Genomic DNA, 18,207 nt, shown 5'->3' on the forward strand with positions numbered 1-18,207 from the left:
TATGCACCTCTGTAGGTATTGTATATATGCACCTCTGTAGGTATTGTATATATGCACCTCTGTAGGTATTGTATATATGCACCTCTGTAGGTATTGTATATATGCACCTCTGTAGGTATTGTATGTATGCACCTCTGTAGGTATTGTATGTATGCACCTCTGTAGGTATTGTATGTATGCACCTCTGTAGGTATTGTGTGTGTGTGTGTGTGTGTATATATATATGCACCTCTGTAGGTATTGTATATATGCACCTCTGTAGGTATTGTGTGTGTGTGTATATATATATATGCACCTCTGTAGGTATTGTATGTATGCACCTCTGTAGGTATTGTATGTATGCACCTCTGTAGGTATTGTATATATGCACCTCTGTAGGTATTGTATATATGCACCTCTGTAGGTATTGTATATATGCACCTCTGTAGGTATTGTGTATATGCACCTCTGTAGGTATTGTATGTATGCACCTCTGTAGGTATTGTATGTATGCACCTCTGTAGGTATTGTATGTATGCACCTCTGTAGGTATTGTATATATGCACCTCTGTAGGTATTGTATGTATGCACCTCTGTAGGTATTGTATGTATGCACCTCTGTAGGTATTGTATATATGCACCTCTGTAGGTATTGTATGTATGCACCTCTGTAGGTATTGTATATATGCACCTCTGTAGGTATTGTATGTATGCACCTCTGTAGGTATTGTATGTATGCACCTCTGTAGGTATTGTATGTATGCACCTCTGTAGGTATTGTATGTATGCACCTCTGTAGGTATTGTATATATGCACCTCTGTAGGTATTGTATATATGCACCTCTGTAGGTATTGTATATATGCACCTCTGTAGGTATTGTATGTATGCACCTCTGTAGGTATTGTATGTATGCACCTCTGTAGGTATTGTATGTATGCACCTCTGTAGGTATTGTATGTATGCACCTCTGTAGGTATTGTATATATGCACCTCTGTAGGTATTGTATGTATGCACCTCTGTAGGTATTGTATGTATGCACCTCTGTAGGTATTGTATGTATGCACCTCTGTAGGTATTGTATATATGCACCTCTGTAGGTATTGTATATATGCACCTCTGTAGGTATTGTATATATGCACCTCTGTAGGTATTGTATGTATGCACCTCTGTAGGTATTGTATGTATGCACCTCTGTAGGTATTGTATGTATGCACCTCTGTAGGTATTGTGTATATGCACCTCTGTAGGTATTGTATATATGCACCTCTGTAGGTATTGTATGTATGCACCTCTGTAGGTATTGTATGTATGCACCTCTGTAGGTATTGTATGTATGCACCTCTGTAGGTATTGTATGTATGCACCTCTGTAGGTATTGTATGTATGCACCTCTGTAGGTATTGTATGTATGCACCTCTGTAGGTATTGTATATATGCACCTCTGTAGGTATTGTATGTATGCACCTCTGTAGGTATTGTATATATGCACCTCTGTAGGTATTGTATGTATGCACCTCTGTAGGTATTGTATGTATGCACCTCTGTAGGTATTGTATATATGCACCTCTGTAGGTATTGTATATATGCACCTCTGTAGGTATTGTATGTATGCACCTCTGTAGGTATTGTATATATGCACCTCTGTAGGTATTGTATATATGCACCTCTGTAGGTATTGTATGTATGCACCTCTGTAGGTATTGTATGTATGCACCTCTGTAGGTATTGTATATATGCACCTCTGTAGGTATTGTATATATGCACCTCTGTAGGTATTGTATGTATGCACCTCTGTAGGTATTGTATGTATGCACCTCTGTAGGTATTGTATATATGCACCTCTGTAGGTATTGTGTGTGTGTGTATATATATATATGCACCTCTGTAGGTATTGTATGTATGCACCTCTGTAGGTATTGTATGTATGCACCTCTGTAGGTATTGTATGTATGCACCTCTGTAGGTATTGTATATATGCACCTCTGTAGGTATTGTATGTATGCACCTCTGTAGGTATTGTATGTATGCACCTCTGTAGGTATTGTATGTATGCACCTCTGTAGGTATTGTATGTATGCACCTCTGTAGGTATTGTATGTATGCACCTCTGTAGGTATTGTATATATGCACCTCTGTAGGTATTGTATATATGCACCTCTGTAGGTATTGTATATATGCACCTCTGTAGGTATTGTATATATGCACCTCTGTAGGTATTGTGTGTGTGTGTGTGTGTATATATATATATGCACCTCTGTAGGTATTGTATATATGCACCTCTGTAGGTATTGTGTGTGTGTGTATATATATATATGCACCTCTGTAGGTATTGTATATATGCACCTCTGTAGGTATTGTATGTATGCACCTCTGTAGGTATTGTATGTATGCACCTCTGTAGGTATTGTATATATGCACCTCTGTAGGTATTGTATATATGCACCTCTGTAGGTATTGTATATATGCACCTCTGTAGGTATTGTATATATGCACCTCTGTAGGTATTGTATATATGCACCTCTGTAGGTATTGTATGTATGCACCTCTGTAGGTATTGTATGTATGCACCTCTGTAGGTATTGTATGTATGCACCTCTGTAGGTATTGTGTATATGCACCTCTGTAGGTATTGTATATATGCACCTCTGTAGGTATTGTATGTATGCACCTCTGTAGGTATTGTATGTATGCACCTCTGTAGGTATTGTATGTATGCACCTCTGTAGGTATTGTATGTATGCACCTCTGTAGGTATTGTATGTATGCACCTCTGTAGGTATTGTATGTATGCACCTCTGTAGGTATTGTATATATGCACCTCTGTAGGTATTGTATGTATGCACCTCTGTAGGTATTGTATGTATGCACCTCTGTAGGTATTGTATGTATGCACCTCTGTAGGTATTGTATATATGCACCTCTGTAGGTATTGTATATATGCACCTCTGTAGGTATTGTATATATGCACCTCTGTAGGTATTGTATATATGCACCTCTGTAGGTATTGTATATATGCACCTCTGTAGGTATTGTATATATGCACCTCTGTAGGTATTGTATATATGCACCTCTGTAGGTATTGTATGTATGCACCTCTGTAGGTATTGTATGTATGCACCTCTGTAGGTATTGTATGTATGCACCTCTGTAGGTATTGTATATATGCACCTCTGTAGGTATTGTATGTATGCACCTCTGTAGGTATTGTATGTATGCACCTCTGTAGGTATTGTATATATGCACCTCTGTAGGTATTGTGTGTGTGTGTATATATATATATGCACCTCTGTAGGTATTGTATGTATGCACCTCTGTAGGTATTGTATGTATGCACCTCTGTAGGTATTGTATATATGCACCTCTGTAGGTATTGTATATATGCACCTCTGTAGGTATTGTATATATGCACCTCTGTAGGTATTGTATGTATGCACCTCTGTAGGTATTGTATGTATGCACCTCTGTAGGTATTGTATGTATGCACCTCTGTAGGTATTGTATGTATGCACCTCTGTAGGTATTGTATGTATGCACCTCTGTAGGTATTGTATGTATGCACCTCTGTAGGTATTGTATATATGCACCTCTGTAGGTATTGTATATATGCACCTCTGTAGGTATTGTATATATGCACCTCTGTAGGTATTGTATATATGCACCTCTGTAGGTATTGTATATATGCACCTCTGTAGGTATTGTATGTATGCACCTCTGTAGGTATTGTATATATGCACCTCTGTAGGTATTGTATATATGCACCTCTGTAGGTATTGTATATATGCACCTCTGTAGGTATTGTATGTATGCACCTCTGTAGGTATTGTATGTGTGCACCTCTGTAGGTATTGTATATATGCACCTCTGTAGGTATTGTATGTATGCACCTCTGTAGGTATTGTATGTATGCACCTCTGTAGGTATTGTATATATGCACCTCTGTAGGTATTGTATGTATGCACCTCTGTAGGTATTGTATGTATGCACCTCTGTAGGTATTGTGTGTGTGTATATATATATATGCACCTCTGTAGGTATTGTATGTATGCACCTCTGTAGGTATTGTGTGTGTGTGTATATATATATGCACCTCCTGTAGGTATTGTGTGTGTGTGTGTATATATATATGCACCTCCTGTAGGTATTGTGTGTGTGTGTGTGTATATATATATATATATGCACCTCTGTAGAATGGCCATAACAATGTATTGAGGGTATTTATGGTTCAGTTCATGTTGACTTCACTGAAAATGAGCTTTTCTTTCAAAAATAAGGACATTTCTAAGTGACCCCAAACTTCTTAGTTGCTTTCACATTGTAACACCCTGAGTGCAGGTCAGTCACTGACAGGAAGCAGGGGTCCTGATAAGAAAGGAGGCAGCAATGATCATGTGTTCTCAGTAACCCCTTTAACTGGTAATATTAAAGGGAGTGTCTGCAGCTATTTCATCACATACGGATGAACCGTTCTTTCTAGAATTCCTTCTTTTATGTAAAATCTTCTTTGTTTACCTATAAAAGTGACTAATCTCAGATACCGATCCGATTCCCACCTATGTATAGAACTGCCAATAATTCCGGTTCTGGATCGTCCAGAACCACAGATGTGATCCAAAAGATGAGATTCTTTCCCGTCCAATGACACCAGAAGTTGTAGCTGCTATGGGGTATTAGAGAGGGGCATCTAGCGTGACATGACCCCTGCAGCCTCTGTAAGTGACTCTTCTCTGCTTATAACTTAGGAACAGATTTTATGTGTTCACAGAAAAGACCGAATTCTAGAAAGAACAAGTCGTCCCCCATCAGACAGGCTGATATATTAGTGATGTAAAATCAGGATCCCTCTAATAATGGGCTGGATGTAAAGTATGTGAACCCCCCAATATCGTTCTCCTCTGCTCCATCACATCCTCCATGTTTTTTGCTCCTTTTATCCTCCTGAGCGCTGATCTTCTATGCAGACCCCTTGTATCCCCGGATACCCCCTTACTGACCCCTCTCCTCCCCCGCTGCCCCTTGTCTCCCCAGCTACCGTCATCCTGAATGAGCTCAACTGGACCGACGCCTTAGAGAACGTCTTCATCCAGAACCGCCAAGAGGACCCCACCCTGCTCTGGCAGGTGTTTGGCAGCGCCACCGGGGTGACCCGCTACTATCCAGGTGAGAGATGCCCGGGACACAGGCTGACAGGGACGGGGGAAAAAGGGCCGGGCACGGGGGGATAAGGGCCGGGCACGGGGGGGGGGGGGATAAGGACTGTGCACTGGCCGGGCACTGGGTATAATGGCTGTGCACTGGGTATAATGGCTGTGCACTGGGTATAATGGCTGTGCACTGGGTATAATGGCTGTGCACTGGGTATAATGGCTGTGCACTGGGTATAATGGCTGTGCACTGGCCGGGCACTGGGTATAATGGCTGTGCACTGGGTATAATGGCTGTGCACTGGGTGTAATGGCTGTGCACTGGGTGTAATGGCTGTGCACTGGGTGTAATGGCTGTGCACTGGGTATAATGGCTGTGCACTGGGTATAATGGCTGTGCACTGGCCGGGCACTGGGTATAATGGCTGTGCACTGGGTATAATGGCTGTGCACTGGCCGGGCACTGGGTATAATGGCTGTGCACTGGGTATAATGGCTGTGCACTGGGTATAATGGCTGTGCACTGGGTATAATGGCTGTGCACTGGGTATAATGGCTGTGCACTGGGTATAATGGCTGTGCACTGGGTATAATGGCTGTGCACTGGGTATAATGGCTGTGCACTGGGTATAATGGCTGTGCACTGGGTATAATGGCTGTGCACTGGCCGGGCACTGGGTATAATGGCTGTGCACTGGGTATAATGGCTGTGCACTGGGTATAATGGCTGTGCACTGGGTATAATGGCTGTGCACTGGGTATAATGGCTGTGCACTGGGTATAATGGCTGTGCACTGGGTATAATGGCTGTGCACTGGGTATAATGGCTGTGCACTGGCCGGGCACTGGGTATAATGGCTGTGCACTGGCCGGGCACTGGGTATAATGGCTGTGCACTGGGTATAATGGCTGTGCACTGGGTATAATGGCTGTGCACTGGGTATAATGGCTGTGCACTGGGTATAATGGCTGTGCACTGGGTATAATGGCTGTGCACTGGGTATAATGGCTGTGCACTGGGTATAATGGCTGTGCACTGGGTATAATGGCTGTGCACTGGGTATAATGGCTGTGCACTGGGTATAATGGCTGTGCACTGGGTATAATGGCTGTGCACTGGCCGGGCACTGGGTATAATGGCTGTGCACTGGGTATAATGGCTGTGCACTGGCCGGGCACTGGGTATAATGGCTGTGCACTGGCCGGGCACTGGGTATAATGGCTGTGCACTGGGTGCACTGGCCGGGCACTGGGTATAATGGCTGTGCACTGGCCGGGCACTGGGTATAATGGCTGTGCACTGGCCGGGCACTGGGTATAATGGCTGTGCACTGGGTATAATGGCTGTGCACTGGGTATAATGGCTGTGCACTGGGTATAATGGCTGTGCACTGGCCGGGCACTGGGTATAATGGCTGTGCACTGGGTATAATGGCTGTGCACTGGGTATAATGGCTGTGCACTGGGTATAATGGCTGTGCACTGGCCGGGCACTGGGTATAATGGCTGTGCACTGGCTGGGCACTGGGAATAATGGCTGTGCACTGGGAATAATGGCTGTGCACTGGGTATAATGGCTGTGCACTGGGTATAATGGCTGTGCACTGGGTATAATGGCTGTGCACTGGGTATAATGGCTGTGCACTGGGTATAATGGCTGTGCACTGGGTATAATGGCTGTGCACTGGGTATAATGGCTGTGCACTGGGTATAATGGCTGTGCACTGGGTATAATGGCTGTGCACTGGCCGGGCACTGGGTATAATGGCTGTGCACTGGGTATAATGGCTGTGCACTGGGTATAATGGCTGTGCACTGGCCGGGCACTGGGTATAATGGCTGTGCACTGGGTATAATGGCTGTGCACTGGGTATAATGGCTGTGCACTGGGTATAATGGCTGTGCACTGGGTATAATGGCTGTGCACTGGGTATAATGGCTGTGCACTGGGTATAATGGCTGTGCACTGGGTGTAATGGCTGTGCACTGGGTATAATGGCTGTGCACTGGGTATAATGGCTGTGCACTGGCTGTGCACTGGGTATAATGGCTGTGCACTGGCTGGGCACTGGGTATAATGGCTGTGCACTGGCTGGGCACTGGGTATAATGGCTGTGCACTGGCTGGGCACTGGGTATAATGGCTGTGCACTGGCTGGGCACTGGGTATAATGGCTGTGCACTGGCTGGGCACTGGGTATAATGGCTGTGCACTGGCTGGGCACTGGGTATAATGGCTGTGCACTGGCCGGGCACTGGGTATAATGGCTGTGCACTGGGTATAATGGCTGTGCACTGGCTGTGCACTGGGTATAATGGCTGTGCACTGGGTATAATGGCTGTGCACTGGCCGTGCACTGGGTATAATGGCTGTGCACTGGCCGTGCACTGGGTATAATGGCTGTGCACTGGCCGGGCACTGGGTATAATGGCTGTGCACTGGGTATAATGGCTGTGCACTGGGTATAATGGCTGTGCACTGGGTATAATGGCTGTGCACTGGCGGGGCACTGGGTATAATGGCTGTGCACTGGGTATAATGGCGGTGCACTGGGTATAATGGCTGTGCACTGGCCGGGCACTGGGTATAATGGCTGTGCACTGGCGGGGCACTGGGTATAATGGCTGTGCACTGGCTGTGCACTGGGTATAATGGCTGTGCACTGGGTATAATGGCGGTGCACTGGGTATAATGGCTGTGCACTGGCCGTGCACTGGGTATAATGGCCGTACACTGGGTATAATGGCTGTGCACTGGGTATAATGGCTGTGCACTGGGTATAATGGCTGTGCACTGGGTATAATGGCTGTGCACTGGGTATAATGGCTGTGCACTGGGTATAATGGCTGTGCACTGGGTATAATGGCTGTGCACTGGGTATAATGGCTGTGCACTGGGTATAATGGCTGTGCACTGGCGGGGCACTGGGTATAATGGCTGTGCACTGGCGGGGCACTGGGTATAATGGCTGTGCACTGGCCGGGCACTGGGTATAATGGCTGTGCACTGGGTATAATGGCTGTGCACTGGCGGGGCACTGGGTATAATGGCTGTGCACTGGCGGGGCACTGGGTATAATGGCGGTGCACTGGGTATAATGGCGGTGCACTGGGTATAATGGCTGTGCACTGGGTGTAATGGCTGTGCACTGGGTATAATGGCTGTGCACTGGCCGGGCACTGGGTATAATGGCTGTGCACTGGGTATAATGGCTGTGCACTGGGTATAATGGCTGTGCACTGGGTATAATGGCTGTGCACTGGGTATAATGGCTGTGCACTGGGTATAATGGCTGTGCACTGGGTATAATGGCTGTGCACTGGGTATAATGGCTGTGCACTGGCGGGGCACTGGGTATAATGGCTGTGCACTGGCCGGGCACTGGGTATAATGGCTGTGCACTGGGTATAATGGCTGTGCACTGGCGGGGCACTGGGTATAATGGCTGTGCACTGGCGGGGCACTGGGTATAATGGCTGTGCACTGGGTATAATGGCGGTGCACTGGGTATAATGGCTGTGCACTGGGTGTAATGGCTGTGCACTGGGTATAATGGCTGTGCACTGGCCGGGCACTGGGTATAATGGCTGTGCACTGGGTATAATGGCTGTGCACTGGGTATAATGGCTGTGCACTGGGTATAATGGCTGTGCACTGGGTATAATGGCTGTGCACTGGGTATAATGGCTGTGCACTGGCCGGCACTGGGTATAATGGCTGTGCACTGGCCGGGCACTGGGTATAATGGCTGTGCACTGGCCGGGCACTGGGTATAATGGCTGTGCACTGGGTGCACTGGCCGGGCACTGGGTATAATGGCTGTGCACTGGCCGGGCACTGGGTATAATGGCTGTGCACTGGCCGGGCACTGGGTATAATGGCTGTGCACTGGCCGGGCACTGGGTATAATGGCTGTGCACTGGGTATAATGGCTGTGCACTGGGTATAATGGCTGTGCACTGGCCGGGCACTGGTTATAATGGCTGTGCACTGGGTATAATGGCTGTGCACTGGGTATAATGGCTGTGCACTGGGTATAATGGCTGTGCACTGGCCGGGCACTGGGTATAATGGCTGTGCACTGGCCGGGCACTGGGTATAATGGCTGTGCACTGGGTATAATGGCTGTGCACTGGGTATAATGGCTGTGCACTGGGTATAATGGCTGTGCACTGGGTATAATGGCTGTGCACTGGGTATAATGGCTGTGCACTGGGTATAATGGCTGTGCACTGGGTATAATGGCTGTGCACTGGCCGGGCACTGGGTATAATGGCTGTGCACTGGGTATAATGGCTGTGCACTGGGTATAATGGCTGTGCACTGGGTATAATGGCTGTGCACTGGCCGGGCACTGGGTATAATGGCTGTGCACTGGGTATAATGGCTGTGCACTGGGTATAATGGCTGTGCACTGGGTATAATGGCTGTGCGCTGGCTGTGCACTGGGTATAATGGCTGTGCACTGGCTGGGCACTGGGTATAATGGCTGTGCACTGGCTGGGCACTGGGTATAATGGCTGTGCACTGGCTGGGCACTGGGTATAATGGCTGTGCACTGGCTGGGCACTGGGTATAATGGCTGTGCACTGGCCGGGCACTGGGTATAATGGCTGTGCACTGGGTATAATGGCTGTGCACTGGCTGTGCACTGGGTATAATGGCTGTGCACTGGGTATAATGGCTGTGCACTGGCCGTGCACTGGGTATAATGGCTGTGCACTGGCCGTGCACTGGGTATAATGGCTGTGCACTGGCCGGGCACTGGGTATAATGGCTGTGCACTGGGTATAATGGCTGTGCACTGGGTATAATGGCTGTGCACTGGGTATAATGGCTGTGCACTGGGTATAATGGCGGTGCACTGGGTATAATGGCGGTGCACTGGGTATAATGGCGGTGCACTGGGTATAATGGCGGTGCACTGGGTATAATGGCTGTGCACTGGGTATAATGGCTGTGCACTGGCCGGGCACTGGGTATAATGGCTGTGCACTGGCCGGGCACTGGGTATAATGGCTGTGCACTGGGTATAATGGCTGTGCACTGGGTATAATGGCTGTGCACTGGCCGGGCACTGGGTATAATGGCTGTGCACTGGGTATAATGGCTGTGCACTGGGTATAATGGCTGTGCACTGGGTATAATGGCTGTGCACTGGGTATAATGGCTGTGCACTGGGTATAATGGCGGTGCACTGGGTATAATGGCTGTGCACTGGGTATAATGGCTGTGCACTGGCCGGGCACTGGGTATAATGGCTGTGCACTGGCGGGGCACTGGGTATAATGGCTGTGCACTGGCTGTGCACTGGGTATAATGGCTGTGCACTGGGTATAATGGCGGTGCACTGGGTATAATGGCTGTGCACTGGCCGGGCACTGGGTATAATGGCTGTGCACTGGGTATAATGGCTGTGCACTGGGTATAATGGCTGTGCACTGGGTATAATGGCTGTGCACTGGGTATAATGGCTGTGCACTGGGTATAATGGCTGTGCACTGGGTATAATGGCTGTGCACTGGGTATAATGGCTGTGCACTGGCGGGGCACTGGGTATAATGGCTGTGCACTGGCGGGGCACTGGGTATAATGGCTGTGCACTGGCCGGGCACTGGGTATAATGGCTGTGCACTGGGTATAATGGCTGTGCACTGGCGGGGCACTGGGTATAATGGCTGTGCACTGGCGGGGCACTGGGTATAATGGCGGTGCACTGGGTATAATGGCGGTGCACTGGGTATAATGGCTGTGCACTGGGTGTAATGGCTGTGCACTGGGTATAATGGCTGTGCACTGGCCGGGCACTGGGTATAATGGCTGTGCACTGGGTATAATGGCTGTGCACTGGGTATAATGGCTGTGCACTGGGTATAATGGCTGTGCACTGGGTATAATGGCTGTGCACTGGGTATAATGGCTGTGCACTGGGTATAATGGCTGTGCACTGGGTATAATGGCTGTGCACTGGGTATAATGGCTGTGCACTGGCGGGGCACTGGGTATAATGGCTGTGCACTGGCCGGGCACTGGGTATAATGGCTGTGCACTGGGTATAATGGCTGTGCACTGGCGGGGCACTGGGTATAATGGCTGTGCACTGGCGGGGCACTGGGTATAATGGCTGTGCACTGGGTATAATGGCGGTGCACTGGGTGTAATGGCTGTGCACTGGGTATAATGGCTGTGCACTGGCCGGGCACTGGGTATAATGGCTGTGCACTGGGTATAATGGCTGTGCACTGGGTATAATGGCTGTGCACTGGGTATAATGGCTGTGCACTGGGTATAATGGCTGTGCACTGGGTATAATGGCTGTGCACTGGGTATAATGGCTGTGCACTGGCCGGGCACTGGGTATAATGGCTGTGCACTGGCCGGGCACTGGGTATAATGGCTGTGCACTGGCCGGGCACTGGGTATAATGGCTGTGCACTGGCCGGGCACTGGGTATAATGGCTGTGCACTGGGTGCACTGGCCGGGCACTGGGTATAATGGCTGTGCACTGGCCGGGCACTGGGTATAATGGCTGTGCACTGGCCGGGCACTGGGTATAATGGCTGTGCACTGGGTATAATGGCTGTGCACTGGGTATAATGGCTGTGCACTGGCCGGGCACTGGGTATAATGGCTGTGCACTGGGTATAATGGCTGTGCACTGGGTATAATGGCTGTGCACTGGGTATAATGGCTGTGCACTGGCCGGGCACTGGGTATAATGGCTGTGCACTGGCCGGGCACTGGGTATAATGGCTGTGCACTGGCCGGGCACTGGGTATAATGGCTGTGCACTGGCCGGGCACTGGGTATAATGGCTGTGCACTGGGTATAATGGCTGTGCACTGGGTATAATGGCTGGGCACTGGGTATAATGGCTGTGCACTGGCCGGGCACTGGGTATAATGGCTGTGCACTGGCCGGGCACTGGGTATAATGGCTGTGCACTGGGTATAATGGCTGTGCACTGGGTATAATGGCTGTGCACTGGGTATAATGGCTGTGCACTGGCCGGGCAAAGGATGTGATGGGGGGGGGGGGAGGTGCCGGATGATTGTGGGGAAAGAGTTTGTTGGGGGTTCGGTGGTTGTGTGTTGGGGGGACACAGAAATTTTGATGGGGGTGCTGGGTGACTCGGGGGACAAAGAATGTGATCGAGGGGGTGGGGGGCCGTGTTAAGGGGGAAACAGGGTGATGATGGAGGTGCCGGGTAATTGGGGGGACACAGGATGTGATTGGGGGGACACAGGATGTGATTGGGGAGCTGTGTATGGGGTGCATCACATAGTTTGGGGCGGATGTATCTGACTCTTCTATCTGTTCCCGCAGCCACTCCATGGAGGGCGCCCAGTAAGATCGACCTGTATGATGTCCGCCGGAGGCCGTGGTGAGTGCAGGGGCTCCGCATCCTAATAATTAGACTCCATCGTTCACCTTTCACCTTTTTATTAACTTTGCTTCATGTCAGTAAATGGAAATCTTCTTCTTTAAATCCATTGTGACCTGACAGCAAGCAGAGCTCCTGAGTCCTCATTATGCATCATGCTGTTTCGGGATGTGCCGCTGCTGTCTGCTCACCGTCTGCCTCGGCCGCTCCCCTCCACCTCTGCGCCCCCTTATCCAATTTTCATTTCACGCATGGTCGCTACAGGAAAATGGCTGATATAAGGTTGTGTCGTGGTGGCCGGGGCCGCGCTGCTGTGTGCATTGTTATGTATATCCCCCACGCCGGCCGTGCCTGCATGATGAGCGCTATTAATTGGGTAAACAGGCAGATGGCCGGGTCTATACCGGGGAGGGGGGGCGGCCTGGTCTATACCGGGGAGGGGGGGCGGCCGGGTCTATACCGGGGAGGGGGGGGCGGCCGGGTCTATACCGGGGAGGGGGGGCGGCCGGGTCTATACCGGGGAGGGGGGGGCGGCCGGGTCTATACCGGGGAGGGGGGGCGGCCGGGTCTATACCGGGGAGGGGAGGGGAGGGGGGGCGGCCGGGTCTATACCGGGGAGGGGAGGGGGGAGGCGGAGGCAGCTCCGATGACATCATAATGTAACCCTGCAGTCCTGGTCCAGCAGCAGTTTCCCCTCCCCCAAGGATCAGGCAGAGTAAAACGAGCTGCCTGGTACTTGTCCCCTGATCGTGGCCCTATGAGACCTTGATGTGTTTTCTGAATGTTCTCTCATCTGTGTCTTTCAGGTACATTCAGGGGGCGTCCTCCCCCAAAGACATGGTGATCATTGTGGATGTGTAAGTGCAGAGAGGCTCGTATCTCTCAGACTTTGGTTTCTTGCATTTTGAGTGGACACGATGTATAGATGTAATTTTGCAGCGCTGCAGTAAAGCGTTGCTCTGGGTTAGGGTCACACAATCGTCTTGGCTGCAGTTGCAGGATTTGTCACTTAAAGGGACCGGCCTCAGCGCTAAATTATATGTGATGGGGATCGCGGAGGTAATGAGGCCGGTTACTAGCAGCGCGGGCCGCCGTCGTGTGGGAGGGGCCGCCGTCGTGTGGGAGGGGCCGCCGTCGTGTGGGAGGGGCCATTATACGCGCATGTACACCGCCTGTCGCACTGTATGATGTGCGGGTCTATCCTCACAGGAGCGGCAGTGTCAGCGGTCTCACCCTGAAGCTCATGAAGACGTCGGTCATGGAGATGTTGGACACTCTGTCTGATGATGACTACGTGAGCGTGGCCTCAGTAAGTGCAGATCCCCTCCTCGCCTATAGGGGGCAGCACTGGCGCCCTACAATCATTGCTTGTGCTTTCCGCAGTTTCATGAGAAGGCCGAGCCCGTGTCCTGCTTCCGGCAGCTCGTCCAGGCCAACGTCCGAAACAAGAAGGTGATCAAAGAAGCCGTGCAGGACATGGTGGCCCGAGGGACCACCGACTACAAGGCTGGGTTTGAGTACGCCTTCAACCAGCTCCAGAATGTAAGTAATGCACAACTATCACCAGCGGGGGGCGGTGTATGTGTAGTACATGTCTATCACCAGCGGGGGGGGGGGCGGTGTATGTGTAGTACATGTCTATCACCAGCGGGGGGCAGTGTATGTGTAGTACATGTCTATCACCAGCGGAGGGGGGGGGCAGTGTATGTGTAGTACATGTCTATCACCAGCGGGGGGCGGTGTATGTGTAGTACATGTCTATCACCAGCAGGGGGGCAGTGTATGTGTAGTACATGTCTATCACCAGCGGGGGGGGGGCAGTGTATGTGTAGTACATGTCTATCACCAGCGGGGGGCAGTGTATGTGTAGTACATGTCTATCACCAGCGGGGGGCAGTGTATGTGTAGTACATGTCTATCACCAGCGGGGGGCAGTGTATGTGTAGTACATGTCTATCACCAGCGGGGGGCAGTGTATGTGTAGTACATGTCTATCACCAGCGGGGGGCGGTGTATGTGTAGTACATGTCTATCACCAGCGGGGGGCGGTGTATGTGTAGTACATGTCTATCACCAGCGGGGGGCAGTGTATGTGTAGTACATGTCTATCACCAGCGGGGGGCAGTGTATGTGTAGTACATGTCTATCACCAGCGGGGGGGGCAGTGTATGTGTAGTACATGTCTATCACCAGCGGGGGGCGGTGTATGTGTAGTACATGTCTATCACCAGCGGGGGGCGGTCTATGTGTAGTACATGTCTATCACCAGCGGGGGGCGGTGTATGTGTAGTACATGTCTATTACCAGCGGGGGGCAGTGTATGTGCAGTACATGTCTATCACCAGCGGGGGGGGCAGTGTATGTGTAGTACATGTCTATCACCAGCGGGGGGCGGTGTATGTGTAGTACATGTCTATCACCAGCGGGGGGCAGTGTATGTGTAGTACATGTCTATCACCAGCGGGGGGCGGTGTATGTGTAGTACATGTCTATCACCAGCGGGGGGCGGTCTATGTGTAGTACATGTCTATCACCAGCGGGGGGCGGTGTATGTGTAGTACATGTCTATTACCAGCGGGGGGCGGTGTATGTGTAGTACATGTCTATCACCAGCGGGGGGCGGTGTATGTGTAGTACATGTCTATCACCAGCGGGGGGCAGTGTATGTGTAGTACACCTCTGTGACCCCCGGGGGCAGTGTATGTGGGGGGCAGTGTATGTGTAGTACATGTCTATCACCAGCGGGGGGGGCAGTGTATGTGTAGTACATGTCTATCACCAGCGGGGGGCGGTGTATGTGTAGTACATGTCTATCACCAGCGGGGGGCAGTGTATGTGTAGTACATGTCTATCACCAGCGGGGGGCGGTGTATGTGTAGTACATGTCTATCACCAGCGGGGGGGCAGTGTATGTGTAGTACATGTCTATCACCAGCGGGGGGCAGTGTATGTGTAGTACATGTCTATCACCAGCGGGGGGCGGTGTATGTGTAGTACATGTCTATCACCAGCGGGGGGCGGTGTATGTGTAGTACATGTCTATCACCAGCGGGGGGGCAGTGTATGTGTAGTACATGTCTATCACCAGCGGGGGGCAGTGTATGTGTAGTACATGTCTATCACCAGCGGGGGGGCAGTGTATGTGTAGTACATGTCTATCACCAGCGGGGGGCAGTGTATGTGTAGTACATGTCTATCACCAGCGGGGGGCGGTGTATGTGTAGTACATGTCTATCACCAGCGGGGGGCGGTGTATGTGTAGTACATGTCTATCACCAGCGGGGGGGCAGTGTATGTGTAGTACATGTCTATCACCAGCGGGGGGGCAGTGTATGTGTAGTACATGTCTATCACCAGCGGGGGGCAGTGTATGTGCAGTACATGTCTATAACCAGCGGGGGGCAGTGTATGTGCAGTACATGTCTATCACCAGCGGGGGGGGGGGCAGTGTATGTGTAGTACATGTCTATCACCAGCGGGGGGCAGTGTATGTGTAGTACATGTCTATCACCAGCGGGGGGCAGTGTATGTGTAGTACATGTCTATCACCAGCGGGGGGCAGTGTATGTGTAGTACATGTCTATCACCAGCGGGGGGCGGTGTATGTGTAGTACATGTCTATCACCAGCGGGGGGGGGCAGTGTATGTGTAGTACATGTCTATTACCAGCGGGGGGCGGTGTATGTGTAGTACATGTCTATCACCAGCGGGGGGCAGTGTATGTGTAGTACATGTCTATCACCAGCGGGGGGCAGTGTATGTGTAGTACATGTCTATCACCAGCGGGGGGCAGTGTATGTGTAGTACATGTCTATCACCAGCGGGGGGCAGTGTATGTGTAGTACATGTCTATCACCAGCGGGGGACAGTGTATGTGCAGTACATGTCTATCACCAGCGGGGGGCAGTGTATGTGTAGTACATGTCTATCACCAGCGGGGGGCAGTGTATGTGTAGTACATGTCTATCACCAGCGGGGGGCAGTGTATGTGTAGTACATGTCTATCACCAGCGGGGGGCGGTGTATGTGTAGTACATGTCTATCACCAGCGGGGGGCAGTGTATGTGTAGTACATGTCTATCACCAGCGGGGGGCAGTGTATGTGTAGTACATGTCTATCACCAGCGGGGGGGGCAGTGTATGTGTAATACATGTCTATCACCAGCGGGGGGCAGTGTATGTGTAGTACATGTCTATCACCAGCGGGGGGCAGTGTATGTGTAGTACATGTCTATCACCAGCGGGGGGCAGTGTATGTGTAGTACATGTCTATCACCAGCGGGGGGCGGTGTATGTGTAGTACATGTCTATCACCAGCGGGGGGCAGTGTATGTGTAGTACATGTCTATCACCAGCGGGGGGCAGTGTATGTGTAGTACATGTCTATCACCAGCGGGGGGGCAGTGTATGTGTAGTACATGTCTATCACCAGCGGGGGGGCAGTGTATGTGTAGTACATGTCTATCACCAGCGGGGGGCAGTGTATGTGCAGTACATGTCTATAACCAGCGGGGGGCAGTGTATGTGCAGTACATGTCTATCACCAGCGGGGGGGGGGGCAGTGTATGTGTAGTACATGTCTATCACCAGCGGGGGGCAGTGTATGTGTAGTACATGTCTATCACCAGCGGGGGGCAGTGTATGTGTAGTACATGTCTATCACCAGCGGGGGGCAGTGTATGTGTAGTACATGTCTATCACCAGCGGGGGGCGGTGTATGTGTAGTACATGTCTATCACCAGCGGGGGGGGGCAGTGTATGTGTAGTACATGTCTATTACCAGCGGGGGGCGGTGTATGTGTAGTACATGTCTATCACCAGCGGGGGGCAGTGTATGTGTAGTACATGTCTATCACCAGCGGGGGGCAGTGTATGTGTAGTACATGTCTATCACCAGCGGGGGGCAGTGTATGTGTAGTACATGTCTATCACCAGCGGGGGGCAGTGTATGTGTAGTACATGTCTATCACCAGCGGGGGGCAGTGTATGTGTAGTACATGTCTATCACCAGCGGGGGGCGGTGTATGTGTAGTACATGTCTATCACCAGCGGGGGGCGGTGTATGTGTAGTACATGTCTATCACCAGCGGGGGGGGGGGGGGGGGGGGGGGCAGTGTATGTGTAGTACATGTCTATCACCAGCGGGGGGCAGTGTATGTGTAGTACATGTCTATCACCAGCGGGGGGCAGTGTATGTGTAGTACATGTCTATCACCAGCGGGGGGCAGTGTATGTGTAGTACATGTCTATCACCAGCGGGGGGCGGCAGTGTATGTGTAGTACATGTCTATCACCAGCGGGGGGCAGTGTATGTGTAGTACATGTCTATCACCAGCGGGGGGCAGTGTATGTGTAGTACATGTCTATCACCAGCGGAGGGGGGGGGCAGTGTATGTGTAGTACATGTCTATCACCAGCGGGGGGCGGTGTATGTGTAGTACATGTCTATCACCAGCGGGGGGCTGTGTATGTGTAGTACATGTCTATCACCAGCGGGGGGGGGGGGGGCGGTGTATGTGTAGTACATGTCTATCACCAGCGGGGGGCGGTGTATGTGTAGTACATGTCTATCACCAGCGGGGGGCGGTGTATGTGTAGTACATGTCTATCACCAGCGGGGGGCAGTGTATGTGTAGTACATGTCTATCACCAGCGGGGGGCGGTGTATGTGTAGTACATGTCTATCACCAGCGGGGGGGC

General features: G+C 50.9%; 1 protein-coding gene across 4 annotated transcripts in view; it reads left to right on the top strand.

Moving 5' to 3' along the window:
• CACNA2D2 (calcium voltage-gated channel auxiliary subunit alpha2delta 2) overlaps window positions 1-18,207 on the top strand; it is a 217,657-nt gene that overhangs the window by 128,165 nt on the left and 71,285 nt on the right. For all 4 annotated transcript variants that reach the window (XM_072128014.1, XM_072128015.1, XM_072128016.1 and 1 more), the window contains 5 exons: window positions 5,007-5,138; window positions 12,450-12,507; window positions 13,314-13,364; window positions 13,717-13,816; window positions 13,891-14,049. In XM_072128014.1, coding sequence (XP_071984115.1) covers window positions 5,007-5,138; window positions 12,450-12,507; window positions 13,314-13,364; window positions 13,717-13,816; window positions 13,891-14,049 — 500 coding nt within the window. The remainder of the gene's footprint in view (window positions 1-5,006; window positions 5,139-12,449; window positions 12,508-13,313; window positions 13,365-13,716; window positions 13,817-13,890; window positions 14,050-18,207) is intronic.

Source organism: Engystomops pustulosus, chromosome 10 (assembly GCF_040894005.1).
Source record: "Engystomops pustulosus chromosome 10, aEngPut4.maternal, whole genome shotgun sequence".
In the NCBI taxonomy this organism is placed as follows: Eukaryota; Metazoa; Chordata; class Amphibia; order Anura; family Leptodactylidae; genus Engystomops; species Engystomops pustulosus.